Source organism: Papaver somniferum, chromosome 1 (assembly GCF_003573695.1).
Source record: "Papaver somniferum cultivar HN1 chromosome 1, ASM357369v1, whole genome shotgun sequence".
Classification (NCBI taxonomy): Eukaryota; Viridiplantae; Streptophyta; class Magnoliopsida; order Ranunculales; family Papaveraceae; genus Papaver; species Papaver somniferum.
In genome coordinates this window covers 964631-984755 of record NC_039358.1, presented here as the reverse complement: position 1 = coordinate 984755, position 20125 = coordinate 964631, and the positions used below count along the sequence as shown (strand labels likewise).

Here is a 20125-nt window from a genome sequence, read left to right as displayed (position 1 = left end):
CACATCATGTAGCTTTTCAACAAGTGCACAACATGTTGGACTTCTTAGACCCTCCAGATACAAATAGTGTACCATCCTCATCACAGCATCAACTTCATCCAGCTAAACAAGACTACTGGAACAATTGGAATATAATGGAGAAGTATTCCAATGAATACATCAATTTTCCAGCATCTAAAATACTGAGGGTAAATGAAGTTGAAAGAAACACTGCAACAGCTGAATCTAGAGATGTTATAGTTATTGAACCAACTGTCACATTTACGGATCCTCCACACAAATGGTTCAAAGGTCAATCAAGCTCAGGCGCAGTACAAGGAAATGACAAATCCAACTCAAAGTGAATATCCATATCTTGAAATACATCATCAGGAAACCATTAGGGCTTATATGTTTTTTTTTGTGATATATTACTAGCTTCCGGTCTTGTTTTTTATTATATCTTTAGTTTTTTGGTTTGCTTTTTTAGTAGTTTGCTTGTAATATAGTTTTCTTTTAGCATATAGCTTTCTATTTTCCTACCCTGTAATATAACATATAGCTTTCTATTTTCCCTTGGTTTGTATTTTCTTCTATGTAATTTCTTTTGCTAGTCCCTTGTAATATAGCTTTCTATTTTCCTACCCTGGTTAATTGAAGTTATGATATTTTAGTTTAACATTGGCCAAAGTTAGTTTTGTTGATATAGCTTTCCTGGTAAACAAAGAGTTTAATTCTTTTTTATTTCTCCAGAATAAGTGATAATTCCTGTGAAGTTGGTTTTAATTCTCTAACTGTCACATGTATTGTTTTAGTTTTTGAATTACTCTTTTCAGTACAGTTTTTTGTTTTCTTTAACCTTCCAGACTGGGAATATCTTAACCCATCTCTGGTTTCTCCTAGTCTTTGAACTATTCCTTTATTTCCCCTGGGGCGCTTTTCTACCAGTCTAATTTTGTTTTCGAATTCGCCTTTTCTCCTAGTATGTGTAGTCCTTCTGTCACAGGTTTTTTTCTGTGTTACTACTTACACTTGTGTTCACTTCTAAGACCCCCTTCTTTGCCAGTTCTTTCATTTTGTTTCTTGTGTTTTCCTAGCAATTTACAGCCAGCTTTGTTGGTTTTGGTTTTATCTTCTGTCTCTATTTTTTTATAATGGCCTGGTAGTCTTTTTCTGATTCAGTTATGAAGCTTCTTTTTTGGAATGTCCAAGGAATTGGGACTCCTATAACTCAGGACCATTTCAATCATCTTAATTCTTACTATAAGCTAGATATTGTTTTTCTGGCTGAAACCAAAGCCCCATTATCTAGAATGGAGCCGTTTTAAAAAAAATACCATTTCAATGATTGGTTTACTGTTCCGTCCATGGGAATCGCAAAAAGGTTAGCAGTAGCTTGGCATAATAATATAGAGTTGAAGTTGATTTCATCTAACTTAAATGTATGTCACTTTGATATAAAAATTAGAGAAAATGAGGTGATTTTAACATGTGTTTATGGTGCAGTGGAATCAGAAGACAAAATAGAACAATGGTCTTATATATCTAACATTGCACAACAGATAAACAAGCCTTGGTTATTCATTGGAAACTTAAATGTGATTCTGGACCCATATGAAAAACAAGGAGAAATCAAAACTAGTTCCAGCAACAAGTCTATCATAATTCATACCATCGACTCAATGGGACTTTAGGATGCGGGATATGAGGGAGCTCCTTTTACATGGTTAAATAACAGACAAGGCAACGCCAATATATGTGAAAGAATTAACAGAGCCCTGACATCAGTTCAATGGATGCAAAATTTCCCCAATCCCAAGGTAAGTCATCTTCCTAAAGTAGGTTCAGATCACACTCTGCTTTTGCTTGTTTCATACCCAGAAAAACTAATATTACAAAAACCTTTTATATGCATTAGATCCTGGCTTTCTCATCCTTCGTTCTCCTCATTAATTGCTAATTCTTGGTCTTTCCATTCCAGTAATGCTCAGAATTATAACATCCATTCCAAACTTCAACTTATGTCTACAGACCTATCTCATTGGAATTCAGATATATTCGGAAATATTCACAAAAATATAAAATCCTTAAACATTAGAATTGATTCCCTTCATAAATCCGGTAATTTTGCAGCCAATCTAGAAAAAATTAAAAAACTTTAAACAGAACTAGGTGAGTGGTATAAGATTAAAAATGATTATTATCACCAAATTTCTAGGGATAAATTCTTCAAGGAATATGATCAAAACACAGAATATTTCCACGCCACCGCTTCTAATAGAAAAAAAATAAATGTTATCCATTCTCTTAGAGAACCTTCAGGCCTTTGGATTTCTGAAAGAGATCAAATCAATTCGCTTCTGATAAACCATTTCTCTCAGATAGGCAGTTCTCAGATCCTTAATTACTTGGAAGACCTCTCTAATATAATTGATCCATGTATTTCTGAAGAGGAAAATTTTCTCTATCCATCATACCTTCGCACCAAGAAATTTGGAACACTATTTCTAATATGAATTAGTGGGGAGCTCCAGGACTTGACGGTTTTCAGCCGGGTTTCTTTAAATCCAATTAGGATGTTTTAGGACCAGATGTAATCCATTCTGTACAAGATTTCTTTAAATCCGGAACCTTAGACCCTAGTTTAAATTACTCTTACAGTACTCTTATCCCAAAAATTTCCACCCCACAAACGCCAGCTGACTTTAGACCCATTAGCCTGAGTAATACTATATACAAAATCATTTCTAAAATTCTTTCCAACTGTCTAAAAACAATTCTGAATAAAATAATTTCTCCTAACCAATCAGCCTTTCTACCCGGTAGACAAATCACGGATAACATTATCATTGCCCATGTGCTTATCCATACTATGAAAACTTCTAAAGCCATAAAAGGCCACTTCTCTCTAAAATTAGATCTTTCCAAACCCTTTGACAGAGTGGAATTGAATTTTATTAATTCGTCCCTTACAGCGCTAGGCTTTAGCAATCACTGGGTTAATCTCATTATGCAATGTATCTCTACAACTTCTTTCTCCATCCTTCTAAATGGCTCTCCAGGTCCAAATTTCAAAACTTCTAGAGAGCTAAGACAGGGTGACCCTCTATATCCATACCTCTTCCTAATATGCATGGAAATCCTCTCTAGACTTCTAGAAAAGGAGGTTTCTGATAAGAAAATTTCTGGTCTAAAGATTAAAAAAAGTGATCCCAACATTTCCCACCTTTTCTTCGCCGATGATTACTTCCTTTTCACAAAATCCGACTTAGGCGAAGCAAAAAATAGTCTAGACATCTTATCCAGGTTTGGTGAAATTACGGGTCAAATGATAAATCTTCAAAATCCGGAATATATTTCAGCCATAGAATTCATCCGAAACATGGGAAAATTATTGAGAAAATTCTAAAAGTCCCTCTGATGACAAAAAATGATAAATACTTAGGAACGCCGCTTTTTTTTTGATAAAAAAAGAAAGGAGAATTTGAACCCCTTCTACAAAAGTCCTATCATACTCTGCAAGGTTGGAAATCGAAATTATTCTCTCAAGCTGGAAGAACGGTGCTGATAAAATCGGTTCTACAAGGCTACCCTACCTACCAGATGCAGATCCTTGACCTTCCTAAGGAAACCCTAGATAAAATGGATAAAATCCAAAGATACTTTTGGTGGAATAAAGATAAGAACAAAAAAAGAGGAGGTTATTTTAAGGCTTGGACCAGCATTTGCAAACCAATATCACAAGGAGGACTTGGAATTAAAAACCCACATCAATTCAATATTTCCCTCCTAACGAAGCTGGCTAGCAGACTTATCTCAGAGAACAATCAACTTTGGGCTAGATTATTGAAAGCCAAATATTTTCCTAATAACCACCCATTAGAAGGTTCTACAAAAACAAATTTATCCTGGATTTGGACAAGCATACAAAAAGGGTTAAGCCTCGTAAAAGGAAACTTCGTTTGGCAAGTCAAAAATGGAGCTTCGCTTAGAATTTGGGAAGATAAATGGATTCCTACTGAAAATACTATTCAAAAACCAACTAGTTCTACAGAGCTTATTCCACAAAGGGTGAGTGACAAAAGAAGAAGGTTGGGATCAAGATAAACTAGAGATTCTCTTCACGAATGATGTAAAAGAAAAAATTCTAGCCATATTTCCAAATAGTCAAGAACAAGATAAGGTTAGATGGAAACACCAATCCTCAGGAATTTTCTTTGCAAAAAATGTCTACAATTTTCTTATTAACCAAGACCAAGAAAACAACAACTCAGTGGAAGTCCTTGGCAAAAGATTTGGAAAATTAAAGTGATTCCAAGGATAAAGTTATTCATTTGGAAATTAGCTCAAAAATCTCTCCAAAAAAATGCAAGACTTGGAGCACATAACAAAGATTTCATTACGGATTGCCCATTGTGTAACGCTCAAAGTCAGAAACAGAGCAACACCTACTAAGATCTTTCCATTTTGATAGAGCGGTTTGGTTTTGGATTTCTTTAGATGTGGTCAACTCAAGATATGATACAGATTCGATCACAACATGGATTAAAGAGTGGATTACGAGACCATATCTCATGAAACTCTCTGATAAAATTGCAACAATCTCTTGGTTTATATGGAAATATAGATGCTCAGTAGTTTTTGATAAAATTAAACCAAACCCAAATTCTCTTATGGAGCAAATAAGAAAATTTTTACAACAATACCCTCAAGAGAATATTGAGAAGAAGAAAAAGGTTCAACAAGGTAATATATATAAAGAAAAATGGTCAAGATTAACATCAGACTGGATTCTATTCATAGATGCGGCTTTTAGAAAAGAGAATTCAACCATGGGATATGATTTCATCCTATATTCGGTGGAAAACAAAACTTTTATTAAAAGCCGCCTCTTGGCTGAGTGACAATATTTTATCTAGTGTTACTTTAGTTACAGATTGCAAAATGCTAGCTGAAACCATCAATAAGGAATGTAAAATATCAGATTGGAGTGCAGAAAACACCATAAAGGAGACTCAAACAATTATGCAAAAACTCCCTCAAGCTCAGGTGTTATATATTAACAGAAGATATAACTCAGCTGCGGACAAGGTGGCTATGGAAGGGCGGGCAAAGAATATTCGGAATTCCTCAACCTAAATTCAGCTAAGGATATCTCAATCCAGTGTGATGTTCAATATTTTTGAGAAAAAAGATATTATAAATCTTATGCACTTTATTGCTTGATTAAGATATTTCTTTTTCCATCAAAAAAAGGAATTATAGCCATACGTTTCTACATAAAAAGAGTAGATTATTTCAAATAATAAAAATAAAAAGAGCAGATAACCAGGCTTTATCGGTAATTAATAATTTTTGGCCAATCTTCATCATCATATCGATCATTTGATATTGTGAGACTATATAACTTATGTATGGGTTTAAAGGTGTAGTAATGATGAAATGGAATCTCATAGATTTCGTCATAATTGAGTAAGACTAGTAGAAAACCAGTTGTTGTCGATCTAAACTAGGAACATGGCATTCAACTTCTGTGTCTTTGGAATATTCTTTAGTCCATGCATCACATCAAACTGCCGGATAGCTTTTCCTTTTGATTAAAAAAAAAATAAATCAAAAACAAAAAGACTACGAGATAAAACAGATATCAAGGGAATATACAAGCAAACATGAGATAAATTTGTAGGGACAGAATGTTGCACAACACATTTTGTTAGTGTGCGAGATTCACTCACTTTCTTAGCGTGCGACAACGTAGCAAGGGATCCGAAAATAACGGAAAATATTAGTTGTATCCCACTACGTCTTACCTGTCATCCACTATATAAACACCTATATAAAGAGAAAGGCAGGAGAGAGAAAGAGGACACACTTTAGAGGATGACACATTTGTAGAGAGAGAAAACATAATTTGTATTATTATTATCTCCTTCTTCCTTCACCAACTTAGGGCTCCAAATACTCATTAATGGAGATTGTAAATGTAATCCAAATGTAATTTCAACAATCATAGTGAACCTTAACCCCGCGGATGTAGATCACATTGATCGAATCACGTAAATCTTGTGTCTTATTTTACATTTTCATCATTTTATATTCATTTTCATGTTAAATAAGTTCAGATCAACAAATTCTTAAAGGGGTGTTAGTTGTGGAATTTCCAACAACTACATTTTGGCGCTAGAAACAGGGAAGGGTAAAGGATTTTATCCTACCTGCAATAAATCTTACCAGATCTATAAATTCAGAGGCAAAAATGAAATTTCAGTGGAAGAAATTCATCTTCAGAAGACAAATGATGTTGAAGTTCGCAGAAATCCAACAACAAGAAAAAGAGGGAAATGTGGAAGAAGTGAAGGAAGTCGAAGATAAGGACAATATGTTGTCGCTGTGATTTCTGTCACAAACAGAAACTCGCACAGATGATTCAAGGTTGAGCGAACAAGCAATAAGTCACGGGTTCGAATTCGCACAAATACATATTTTTCATTTTCTTCTCATCTCCAAGGACGAATAAAAAAAACAAAAAAAAAACATTAAGTGTTTACTTCGCATAGAGGTGCTTGAACAGTTGGTTAAGGCGGCAGCGTGTGCGTTCGTGGTCGCGTAATTGAATCCCAACACACATATTTTTTCATCTTCGCACATTTATCTCGGAGAGTAGAGGAGGAGTTGGTCTTTGATTACTTCGCAGAGGGTTAGCATGGTTCGCACACTTGGTCTAGATGTTCGCATGAGAGGGTTCGCACACTTGGCATTTGATTAGTTCGTACGATCTTTGATTATTTTGCACAGAAAAGAATCAGCACAGTTGGTCAGTGCGGTACTTCGCAAGGAGCAGGTCATGGGATCGATTCTTGCCTTTCACACATTTGTTTTTGTTACGCGAAATTTATACAGAATTTGTTCTCACAAAGTTGGTCTTTGATTATTTCGCATGAGAGGCTTAGCACAGTTGGTATAGTGCGAGAAAATGCAATAGGCAAGTCAAGGGTTCAAGTCTCACTTCTCATACTTCTTTTTGTTGCGCGACATTTATTCACTTCTTTGACAACAATATCAAATCACATGAAACCTAAGTACCACTTTACTATAACATTTTACTTATACAGAAAATAAAAGATTTTTGATTTGGTTTACAAAACGCGATACAATCGCACAATTACAAAAATCGAGAAAAATCTCGCAGATATCAAGTTTTAGAATTTCTCTTGAATATTTGCTTTGCTTCAAATGATATGGTATTTAACATGGAGAGAAGTAGGGAGCAAAATAAGACCTCAGCGATCATTTCCATGAGAAGTATTTGTCAAATGAGACGAAACAAGTCATTCAAAGGAAATCAAAACAAACAAAAACGATTTGAACTTGCAAATAAATGATTTTTTTTACAAAAGAAATGTTGAATACTAATCTAAATTCTTATTTACATTACAGCATAGCACGAGGCAAAGAACATGGAGCAATAGTTTCTCATGATTAGTTCGCAATACAACTTTTTCGCATTCAAAGACACATACTTCTTATATTTCGAGGATTATTACTTCTTATACTTCTTCAAGGATACTTCATACTTCTTATACTTCTTTAAGGATACTTCATACTTCGCATACTTCAAGGAATGATACTTCATATATACTTCTCAATGCTTCAGAACTTCATAAAAGAATAGAGGCAAGTACATACTTTTCAAGAAAAAGTATTCTTTCGCGTAGTTTCTTCATCAACAAAGATCAAAGACTACTCCAACATCACGCATCCCACTCCAACAACTACAACAAGGTGGATTTTTCCTTGAAGATCGCTCTTCAAGCAATATTCAAGAAAAAAGAGGCAAAATGTAGGGACAGAATGTCACACAACACATTTTGTTAGTGTGCGAGATTCACTCACTTCCTTAGCGTGCGAGAACGTAACAAGAGATCCAAAAATAGGGGGAAATATTAGTTGTATCCCACTACATCTTAGCTGTCATCCACTATGTAAACACCTATATAAGAGAAAGAGAGGAGAGAGAAAGGGAGACACACTCTAGAGGAGGACACATTTGTAGAGAGTGAAAACAGAATTTGTATTATTATTATCCCCTTCTTCTTCCTTCACCAACTTAGAGCTCTAAATACTCATTAATGGAGATTGTAAATGTAACCCAAATGTAATTTCAATAATCATAGTGAATCCTAACCCTGTGGATGTAGATCACATTGATCGAACCACGTAAATTTTGTATCTTATTTTACATTTCCATCATTTTTATCTTCATTTTCATGTTAAATAAGTTTAGATCAAGAAATTGTTAAAGAGGTATTAGTTGTTGGATTTACTGCAACTACAAAATTTGTTTGTAAAATAAGTGATCATGGACAATGCTTTATCACATTAATTAGTCATTTTGAGATAATTACATGTATGAGTTCAAGGCGGAGGAAAGACTAGTAAACAAACATTAGTTGTGGAACATAGTACTTAACCCATTTTGTCTTTAAAATATTCTTCCAGTAGTTGAAAAAGTAAGATTTTGATTCGGAAAAGGTTGGATATTGAAATAATTTCCACGTATTTCCTCCATTAGTATATCCCAATAAATTTCAGTTGGATAGCTTTTAGTTCGTGGATTGTACTACACTTGTTCCATCATTGTTCCATTCTAGAGGAGGGTGTAGGGTTTCGTTTTTCTAGTTCCAAAATATGGGAGGGTTTATATATTTTTCCAGAAATCTATTAATAAAACTTTTGAATTTTATCTTTGAATCATAAATTTTTTAAGCATAACAATGATAATTAATGTTTGAAGATTTTTTTCATGGAAATAGATGGAAAATGGCTAATCTCTTTCTTTCGTACACCGGCTTACATATTTGGATTGTGGAGGACATACATGTACACTTCACAAATCCAAGAGAACTTGGCATGGTGGATAATTTTAACAGTACTATAGTAGATTTCATTAATCTTTTATTCATCCATAGCTTGAAACTTACACCCAGATGAGAAGACCTCAGTTCTCATTATACAGACAAGACACAGAGAGAGAGGTTGATAACTACTTCTAAAAAACACACACTCAACACGTGGACCAAACCAAACAACCATACGAATTGAGCACATTGAAGTGTAAGAATATGAAGAATTGTGCTCTTAATTTCTAGCTACTGAACCAATTCACTAAAACATAAGATTTCAATAAAATTTAAGCCTGTCGACTTTTTCGAATACGAGGTTATGTATTGTGACGCATTGAGTCTTATTTGCATCATTCTCGACCAAACGCGCGCTCGTTATTATTTTAGTAGCCTTACTTCGTATCCTCCTTTGGGTCGTTCCACAACGGTATAAGGCATGTGCGTACCAAGTAGCTTATCCCAAAATATGAAAAATGGTTGTGCGTAATTATACTTTCTTCCTCGCAACCCGTAATGATGGATATCATGGTAAGCAGAGTTGTTCCCGAATATTAGTTGGAAGGGTCCGAAACCAGGAGGCAGCCAGAGCCCAGAGTGAAGATCAATGGCCTTCATCGAAGTAATAGAAGAGAAGTATAAACCTGTTCGAGCTGTCATCCCTGAAACCAAGAAACAGACGACACCGCCGAATGTATCGATGAGACTCTCTAATGGGTGAGCATAAAGCGCCCCGCATGCATAAGGAACCTCCAGAGTGTGATGTTGAGAGTGAATGTGTTTATAGAGAAACTTGTTTGTGTGCATTTTCCGGTGGACAAAGTACTGCCATGCATCCAAAACTAGCATGGCCACAATAAACTGGAATATTTGTACCGGAATAGAGGGCTGAACCACAACTCTGTATGTGGTCAGCATAGAGCGATCAAACTGCAAGAGAAAAAGTGTGCTAGTATGTAAATATTACTATGTATGCGAGGTTTAGGATCTATAAACAAAATATGAAATTCAAATCGCAAAGTTAAGTTAATTTTGAAATACTAACCAAGTAGGTTAAAGATGCCAGAGTAATGACTTGAATCAACTGTTGTATTAGAACACCTCTAATCACAGTAGGGAGTGGAACCACATCTTTTGCTGCAAATTCTTTTTTTGTATGTAAACGATACTTTTCCAATGGAGGTAACATGTGATGAACTCCTGCGTATAGCCAATACACAACTACTGGAGCAATCAAACCCATTACATCATCACTCAAATAACCTTCCCAAAACATCATCTTGTCAAAGTACAAAATGGATTAAGGATCAAGGTTTGAAAGTAAAGTCTGTTCTGTTTCCTATTTATAGCAAAAGTTATAGGAACTTCACTCATTACATGGGCCTCATATATTGGTCCGGGATTCAGCCAAGTCTCTCTTTCTGGACACATGCTATCGTTTGTCATTCTTTTTCCATTGACTCTTCTCTTTTTGAACAGCCGATCTTCCCACCTTTCAGTCTTTTTTTTTAATAGCTTACGTCGCGACCTACTAGTCCAAATCTGATTACAGAAAGTACGCGCGCGCGCTCAACCATAGATTTAGATTGTGCCATACGTTCCTCTGGATGGACCTGGTTACGGTACAGCCTCCATATATTACTGTATGTGTACTTAGTAACCTCAAACCATTAGTTCTAGCGAAAGGAAACAAGAGAGAGAAATATAAATCATCTTTTTCTTTTTTTTGATAAACTAGAATTTTATTGATTAACCAGGAATGTGGTTTTGATCTTGAGCTAAAAGATCATAAATATCTTTCTTATCAAACACTGAAACTCTAACACTTCTAGCTATTGAGTTAGCGACTTGATTGTCATCTCTACTAACAAAAATAAATTTACAGGATTGAAAAAACAAACTTAAATGTTTTATTTCTCTAACTAAACTTCTTTTCTCCCATTGCACTCCCCAGATGTCTTCAGTAATAGCTTTGATTACTACTTGAGCATCAGCTTCAATATGTATATCATCCATCTTCAATTTCTTAGCCCACAATAATGCTTCTCGTACTGCTAGGAATTCTCCTTGCTCGGGATTCAGGACTCCATGTTTGAAACTACCTCTGATCCCATCGCAGTTACCTGCATCATCGCGTAAAGCAATCTCAGTTCCATTCTGATTAGTATTATGATCAAAAGGCGTATCCACATTAAACTTCTCAATGCCTTGCGCAGGAGGACACCGGTGAAAGATATTATTTTTAATGTTGTACGGACTACTGTTTATATTTCCATGCAGATGCCAATTTAAATGATACTGAATTCTATTGATAGAAAAAATGGGGTTTAGAGAAACTCCCTGAAAGATGGCTTCGTATCTGTCTTTCCAGATAATCCATGCACCAATCATGCATGTGAACAATAGTCGTTCATTGGTAGCAGTAATACCAACTCTAAACAAGATAAGAACCCATTCAAATACACTCCCACAATTTCCTCTAATTGTATCAATATCTATATTGATTCCTCTCCAGACAGCTCTAGCATGTCTGCAATCAAATAATAAGTGCTCAATCGTTTCCTCTTCTCTTCCACAAGCTCCGCATTCAGTTTCCAGATCAGGGTAATGAATTGCTAGTTTATATCTGGTAGGGTGACAACCATGTATGCACTTCTAAGAGAAAAGATTTATTCTATGAGCAACACTGGAACTCCAAAGGGTTTTCCAAATTTATGGCTGAATATTTGCTCCATTAATTTGAGACTCATTGTAGCTTCTTGTGAGGTGATTATAAGCACTTTTAACTGAGAACTTCCCATCTTTAGCTGGTGTCCAAAGCATGATATCTTCTTTGGAAGTATTAGAATTAAACATGGAATGTAAAAGAGGTATATTCCAAGTACCTGCATTTGAAATGATCAGCTCATCAACACTTTCATAGAATCTGTGCATATCATTCATTGGAGGTGGTGGATGATTCAAACCTGACACCCATTTATCCTTCCAAATTTTTGTCCTTCTGCCATTATTGATTTCCATGAAGTATTTCTTTTGAATGATCTGTAAACCTTTTGTGATACCATTCCACATGTAAGAGCAGTTCTTGGCTTCAATATTTTGATGAAGGAGATTACCATATTTGAAGTATTTGCTTCACAGAATTTGTACGCCTAGCTTCTCTTCTTCAGTGCACACCCTCCAAACTAGTTTGGTAAGCAATGCAAGATTGATTTTCTCCATATCCCTGAAGGCAAGTCCCCCATGATCCTTTGACTTACAAAGTTGAGAGTAACACACGGGATTAAAACCTCTATTGGAAGAATGACCCCAAAAAAATTTCCTTTGAATTGTAGTTAATTTTCTCATGAGCTGATCAGGTAACTTAAAAGAACCCATTTGGTAGACCGGTAAGGAATTAAGGACATGTTTTATCACGGTGGATCTACCTGATTGTGAGAGAAAAGTAGAAGACCACAGAAAATCTTTTGTTGAAATTATCTTCCATGGACTTGAAAGCTTCTTGTTTAGAGTGTCCAAGAATAAGAGGAGAACCTAAATACCTCTCCTTTGAGTTCGTGATCTTCACTCCCAATATTTGTGTAAGAGTTATTGCAACATCTGGTTTTGTATGCTTGCTGAAATGTATAGCAAATTTTTCGAAATTCATAACCTGTCCTGACTGAAAATACATATCATCTATACATTCGTTGTCTTATAACGTCTTAATATTACAGAGAGGAACAACTAGAGCCGTAAAATGTGTCGGCCTAGCATATTCCATCTCAAGAAGTCACATGTTTAACGTGTTATTGGTCGTGCTATGTTGTGCTAGAGACTAAGGGGTGCCCTGATGTATCTTGCTAGATGACGTGTTATGTTGTGTTGTGCCGGAAAAATAAATATGTTGTGTCTTACTGTGCCGTGCTAAGTTGGGCATATTTATTTGATGTTATTCAAAGTACATATATATATTTCAGATATTAGGTATTCTATGAGTTGTTATAAAAAAAAGGTCAATATAAGGATGATTAACTGTCAAAAATTTTCTCTGAGAACAAAAACTTCCTATGAAAATTTCTACCATATGTCATTTGTTGGATTTTGTAGAAAGAGCGTATTCTCCGTACGTTTGATGAAGATCCAATGGAAAAAGATGCGCACAACATCATCCTAGACGTGAAAGCGAACCTTTTGTACTGGTCTCATTCATCTAATAGCTTCAGAAATGTTAGATTCTAAGAACTAGTTTTCAAATGGAAATATTTAATTAGAAGATAGTTCGTGGAGTTTTTTAATTCAACAGTTTTTTTTTTGTAATTCTTTCATTCTTTCTATCTATTTATAATATATTGTTTTGTTGATCAAAAAAAATTGTCAAAATTTAGCTAAAATAAAGACTCTCATGTGTATTTTGTAGTGTTTCATGCATATCATGACGTGTTTTCTTAACGTGTTGTGCAGTGCTGTGTCGATTAGACTAGCCCACCATATCTCACGAAACTAACGTGTTGGACCGTGCTGAACTAAACCACGTGCTTTGCTGGGATGTGCTAGTGCTGGCACAGCCGAGTTACACCTCTAGTAATAACTAGCCCACCATATCTCACGAAACTAACGTGTTGGATCGTGCTGAACTAAACCACGTGCTTTGCTGGGATGTGCTCGTGCTGGCACATCCCAGTTACACCTCTAGTAATAACCTCTATTTTTTAACATTATTTCTGTTTTCAGTCTCAATTTAGAAAATTTACCTAGCTACATGTAATAACAATAATGGTATGTTGGAAAACTATTGTCTGGTTATACAAATATTTTCATTCATATAAGTTGTTTTCTTAAAATCGGATGACAACTGATGAATTATTTTCTACCGTACCTGGTAGGTGTATATGAAGGCGATGGTGGTACAAAAAGAGGAAGCGGCAGAAGGTGCATGTTCTGGATATGAAGATATAGGAGCGCGTGGCCTCATTAGCGTCGAGATGGAGTTTTAGGTGAAAGTGGCATTTCACCCTTCATCCTGAAAGACTCAGGGGTTATGTTAGTAAAGGTACTGGTCCGGGATGTGATTATGAAATTATTTTAATTGTGGGTGATTTTGTTGCATCAATTTTAGCTAATTCAGGCTCTTGGGTTTAGGTCAGTTGAAGTACAATAGTTAGTATTTTCTTTTGGTCACATCCGGTATCCTTAATTATCTCCCCTCCTCGAAAATGCTAAGTCATATGAGCTCCCACGATGCACAGTATGCGTGACACGCCTTGAAAATGCATAAGAACATTTCAGTGGGCATTATTAAACCTGGTGAGGACACTTAGCGATACTCTACTGGACGGGACATTAGAAATTCAATAACACTTCGTTAACACCCGATATATAACCATACATTTGTAACAGCGTCAGCGTAAAGGGGGTGGTCAACACTTATATTTCGTTCTACAAATTACACTTGGGTTACACTAAATACTTAACTAAACGTTAGTGATGCTGTCTGTTGTAGACATTACTTACGTTAAAATCAGACCTAAAACCTAAAACGACTTCCGCCTCTGATTTCATTTTATTCTTTCTATGTTCTTCTTCGCTGGATCACCATAAGAAGAAGAAATAACCAAACTCAACAGTGGTGCATTAAAAACCCATTCAAACCCCAGCTACGATATCCTTAATTCTTCTTTGCATGTTGTGTTGATTAATTATTTTTTGTTTTGATTTTAATTTAACCGTTGAAGTATTCGAAGGAGGCCGGTAATCCCACTAAATGTAAACATCTCGAATCTTTATTATATTTTTCTTTTTCATAGTTGAAGGGTTTTGAATGAGTTGAATTATTAAGTGTGGTGTTTAATGTTCTCTATCTCAGCCTGCAAGGATAGGGTTTTGTACTTCGTGTTCAATTCAAGGTATGATTGTTTTAAGGTTTTTATTTTCCTACTAATGGAAATGGAAATAGTTTTCATTTTGTGGCGACAATCATAATTGGTAGATAACGAACATCACGAGACTACCGATTGTACAATCCGTAGATAATGAACAACACAAGCTATCGATTGTGCTTCTATATTTGAATAAAAAAGTATAATCGGCACATAAAATACTCTATTTTCCACCGATTATGGGACGTTAATGGTGTTGAATGCATTTGATCCATTATTAACTTTGATCTCGTGTCATTCTTCGTTTTCTTCCATTAAGTCTTCATCTAGGGATTCTTCTCCTCCACAAAAATTTGTATCATTTAACAATACCCCAAATATTCATCTCTAAACATTATCAAACCTTCAACATTATGTTCTTCATGATGCTTCTCACCTTCTTCTTCATATAAATCCATGTTTGCTGTTGATTTAAGAAAAACGGTTTTGTCCCACTTTTTCTTCTTCTTCTTTTACTGTAAAACCTTAAAACTAAAAAACTAACATAATTTTCAAATATATAACTCTCCCGATTGTAACTTATCTCCCCATTGTATAATTAACTACCTATTATTAAGGGTAGAATCGTCATTTTAAAATGGGAGATAAGGTGTGGATTCATGTTAGGTTTGGATGACCCTAATTTATTTATTAATCACCCCTAACTTCTTTGGGGTCGCCCCTAAAAATTCCAGGTTAATTAACCGCTCAAATAAAAGAAAAACATATTCATGACTTCAAATTTTTATTGTTTTGTTGATTACTCTATAGTTTTTAACGGGAAGAATCATTTTCTCGTGGAACTAGATATTACCATGGGGACTGGTTTTTGTGACACTATTCGTAACAGTTTTGTAACATTTTTGGTAACAATAGTTTTGTATCATTTTACGCGTCATATTTTATAGTTATAAGCGTGATATTTTAGGTCACACATATTTGTAACAGTCCCGTAACAATATTTGTAACAATTATAGATCTGAAGGATGGATTTGTTAGTAATCAATGGTCAAGATTCAATTCAAAAGTTCAGGTGCAGGTTTTTTTTGCCATTTTCATGCTTTAATAACCATCAACGGGGTCGACTTCCGTTCGTTTACATCCCTCCTAACTGTAGTCGGGGATCATGAGTCTCCGATTTCCGTCCCAATTTCGGAGGGAAACGACCAATACTCATTCAATTGAATGGATTCAAATTGGTAAAAAAAAACGTTGCAAGTAATACGTTTTTAGCCCCCCATGGTGAGAGTATAGAAGGGACTCCTTCCTCTTCTCTGAAAAATTTGGAAAAAAAAAGTCATCGACTTCTTTTTCTTCTTTTTCTCAGATCTAGTCCTTCAGGGGATATATCTGAGCAAAAAGTTTTTGTTTAGAGTAATATTATATATTATGGATTTCGATTTAGGAGGTTTTTTGTTGTTCTCAATAATTTCTTTGCTATTAGAGCGATTTTTATCTTATTTGGAGCGATTTTTGGCTACACTCTTATGGTGTTTCTTTTTAACGATTTGTTCATGTAAAATTACATCGGAGATTCAGCACGGATGAAGATCAAATTTATCTTCATTAGAAAAATCAACCTAGATTTGGGAAAATCACTCCTCTGTCATAGGAGCATCTCTTTTCCAAGAAGAAAATCTATCAAGATGATCGAATTATGATTTCGAGTATCATTTTTTTTTTTGAAAAGAGAGGGGGTTAAGGAGATCCCAACCTACATAAAAAAAAAAAGAAAAACCAATAAACAAAACAAAAACCCAACACCCATGCAAGGCTACAAGCTCAACCAAAAAAAAAAACTCAACTACTTATAATAGACTTTACCAACAGCATCTTCCGCCACTATCTTCTTAAGATCTTCATCAAAGGAACTTGGAGTAAACTCAACAAACTCACCAGTAGGGCGATAGCTAGCCAGCGTATCCGCAGCTCTATTTGCCTCTTTAAAGGTGTGAACAACTGAGCAAGACTGCAACTGGATGCGATACCTTTTAATGGATTCCCATACATGAGGGCACTGCCAATGAGGTTTGGGTCAAAGTACAAGATTTTGGTGCTATCGTGGTAGATCGCTCTTTCTCTTTGCGATTTATTTATGACTTGTATCTTAATTTGCATTTTTTTCATGTTATGATGTACTTGCTTTAATTTAAAACCATCATGTAAACGTTTCTTGTGCAATGAAAAAAAGGACTCCTTCAATCGTCTTAATATGCTTGGTGGCCTAAATATAAAAATTAGGTGGACTAACTTCAAAATGTGAGATAATTATGAGGGGTATTTAATTATTTTGGTGATTTGAAGGGGGTTGGAGACAGGATTAGTCAACCCTTGGATCGCTACTAATTTAAATGCCTACAACTCCAGCATAAATCAAAATTAAAATATTTCCAAACTTTTATTTAATTCATCTTTTTATGTTTTATAGTTCAGTACTTTCTGCATGTGTAGGTACAAAATATCGCACACTTATCAGACATGCGAAAGTATAACCCCAATGACTGCGCGAAGACGACCGCGTACAACTTATCCAAAATGACGCACCAGATGACGTCACCTAAATCACGAGTAAAGTGTGAAGAGTCATGCGATAGCAAAGAAACTATGCGTCAATGATAAAGCCCACGCGACATTGACGCACGTCAGATCCGAAATTAGGGGATTTATTAGCTGTCCTCCACTATGTAAACTCCTATATAAGGAGCCAAACAACCTTGTGTTTGAGAGAGATTCTTTAGAGAGAGCTTAGACAAGAAATTTAGGAGAGAGAAAAATTATTTGCTTCCCAAGTTAGGTTTTCTTCATCACTTTGTATTTGTACTCAAGATTTTAATAAAAGTTCTGATGATTACCTAATTGTTCTATAGATTTTATTAAGGATTTGGTTGTAGGATTTCCTACAACTACATTTTGGCGCTAGAAATTAGCTTGGAATGATATAACCAGGAAGGTGAAAATATACTAGGGCAACACGATAATCACCGCATGGAGCAACAAGAAAATGATGATAGATATGTGAAACAAGCTGATAATCGCTACAGGCCGCATGGCTTAAATTACCACATAGAAAAAGGTCGTAGAGTTAATAGACGCGAGCAACAAGATGAACGTCATTGCACCCATTATTACCAGGATGATGAAACTGATGAAGAACAAGGAAGAATGATATTACACGGAAGAGAAATGTTAAGAAATCGCCATGAGCGCGAAGAAGAAGCTGAGAGATACAATGACGCACAGGTCAATGAAAGGAATGAAAGAGAAAGGCGACGAAGAAGAAGGGAGGTGGCTGAAGAGAGAGAGATGCAAGAAGTTGTGCGTCAAAATATGCACGACAACAAAATAAGACAAGCAAGGTTAAAAAGGCCCATGCGACAAGATCTGAACCAAATCATGAACGACTAAATCCTTAGAGAATTAGCAGAGATGAGATAAATGATGACACCGCGAAGAGATGGGAGGTAGATGACAATTGGATGAAGCAATATAGGAAGCGGGGAAGACAGCATTCACAAGACAAATACAACTCGCAGCAGTACCGGTAAAATGCAATTTACTTGTATTTACTAACATTTTTTATGGCAGCACATGCGCAATACAGCACATAAGAGCGTATAGCCGGTCTCTATTACAGTGGGAAGAAAACGATGCGGTGCTATGTAAATATTTCCCTTCAATATTTACAGGAGAAGCCTTACAATGGTTTGAATGATTGCCAGTAGGAACCATTCGATCATTTCATCACTTACAAAATATCTTCTTAGTACAATACATCAACGATAACATGTTAAAACCAGGAATCAAAAAGGTTTTCAGCTTGAGAAGACAGATCAATGAGATCTTGCGTAATTTAACCACGCGTTGGAGGAGTATGTGTAGTGAAAGGGCAGGACGAGTAGATGAGAGAAACCTTATACTAGCCTTCATCAATGCACTTTTTCCTACATATTTATTGTATACGCAGATATTCAGGACAAAAGACACAATAACCATGGCAGAATTACGCGAGTTCCAGGAAGAATACATTCCTCTTGAGGAAAAACAAAGAGGAATAGAGTGTTACCCAGTTGCGATAACAAACGCAAGAGAAGGGGGTGCAAGTCTAATTCCAAGAACAACAAATGCAGTTGCAAGTATATCCCAAGGAAATAAAGAAAAGAAGGTAATGGAAGAAGAGAAAAAGTTAGTAGCGATGGCTAGTATAGATAAAGAAGAGTTTGAAAGGGAATGCAGAGAAAGACAGTTCAATAACCGTGGAGGAAATAACAAGATTCAAAGGCTTGATAATCAACTAGAAAATTATGGAGGGCAAAAGCAATATTATAACCAAGGTCCAGGAGGCAGTAAAGTGGTCTGGGAACAGATAAAAATGCCGCATCTAAATACCCAGATAAACAAAATTTGGGAAGCGGTAATTTTAATGGAAGACATTTCAGAGCCACCAAATATGGGTAATGAGCCGCCACCAGGGAGGATAAGTAGAGAATTCTGTTCTTATCATCATTTACACGGTCACACCACCAGTAATTGCAGAAATCTGAAGAAAATCATACTCAGAATGATCGATCAAGGGAAATTGAACCATTTCCTAGTGCAACAACCACATAATTTACCACCACCACTAGAAGGGAACGCATCAGGAACAAAAAAAAGAAGGGGCACATATCTAATTGAAGTAGGAGCGAAAGAAAAGAATTTATACTGTAATTCAATTGTACATTCATTCAGAAGTATAGAAGACTTCCACGATAATATCCTAAGTCGAGTTCATGCAAGAGATAGTGATGGAAGGGAGATACTTATCTTGTCAAAGATATCACCGCTAAAATATTGGCAGAAATAGCCCATCTCATTCGATGCATAAGAAGTACCAAATGGTGGAGAACCGCATGAGAGTCCTTTAGTAGTCAAGCTGGAAATCAACCCTAAAGCAAAAACTAATGATGGTGCGGATGATAACAAATATACATGGGGGATAAAAAGGATACTGATAGTTTCCTGGTAGTTCTGTAGATATCCCGTTTTATCACACTTACAAGACTATGGGTGGCAGAGATGAAGAGTTAATTCCGTCAACTTATAAAATCTATGGTTTCAATGGATCGGCCAATAAACCAAAGGGAGAAGTAACAATGCGAATTCCACTAAAAAAACATATCTACAGAAATAGTATTCTGCGTTGTTGACGTCAAATCTCCATATAATGCCTTGATAGGTAGGTAATGGTTACACATCATTCTGGGTGTAGCTTCAACCTTCCATCAGTGCATTAAGTTTCCTTTACCCCAAGATGTAGGAGTGATAAGAGGAGACCCGATTGAGGGAAAAAATTGCCACTAAATCGATGTC

At 35.7% G+C, this 20125-nt stretch overlaps 1 protein-coding gene across 1 annotated transcript; it reads right to left on the bottom strand.

Moving 5' to 3' along the window:
* Nucleotides 1-8917: 8917 nt before the first annotated feature.
* On the bottom strand, nt 8918-10208 carry LOC113324783 (sphinganine C4-monooxygenase 1-like). Its single transcript, XM_026573075.1, has 2 exons — nt 9925-10208; nt 8918-9809 (listed from the first exon to the last, which is right to left on the bottom strand). Exons 1-2 carry the CDS (start codon nt 10156-10158, stop codon nt 9261-9263), a joined length of 783 nt encoding a protein of 260 aa, XP_026428860.1. The 5' UTR covers nt 10159-10208; the 3' UTR covers nt 8918-9260.
* Between the last annotated feature and the right edge of the window lie 9917 nt (nt 10209-20125).

What these genes read in the sequence shown, in the direction of transcription:
- LOC113324783 (XM_026573075.1), bottom strand. Translation starts at nt 10,158, where the DNA reads ATGATGTTTTGGGAAGGTTATTTGAGTGATGATGTAATGGGTTTGATT. An exon ending in TGGCATCTTTAACCTACTTG is followed by an intron (nt 9,810 to 9,924) that starts GTTAGTATTTCA and finishes TTTCTCTTGCAG; the next exon opens with TTTGATCGCTCTATGCTGAC.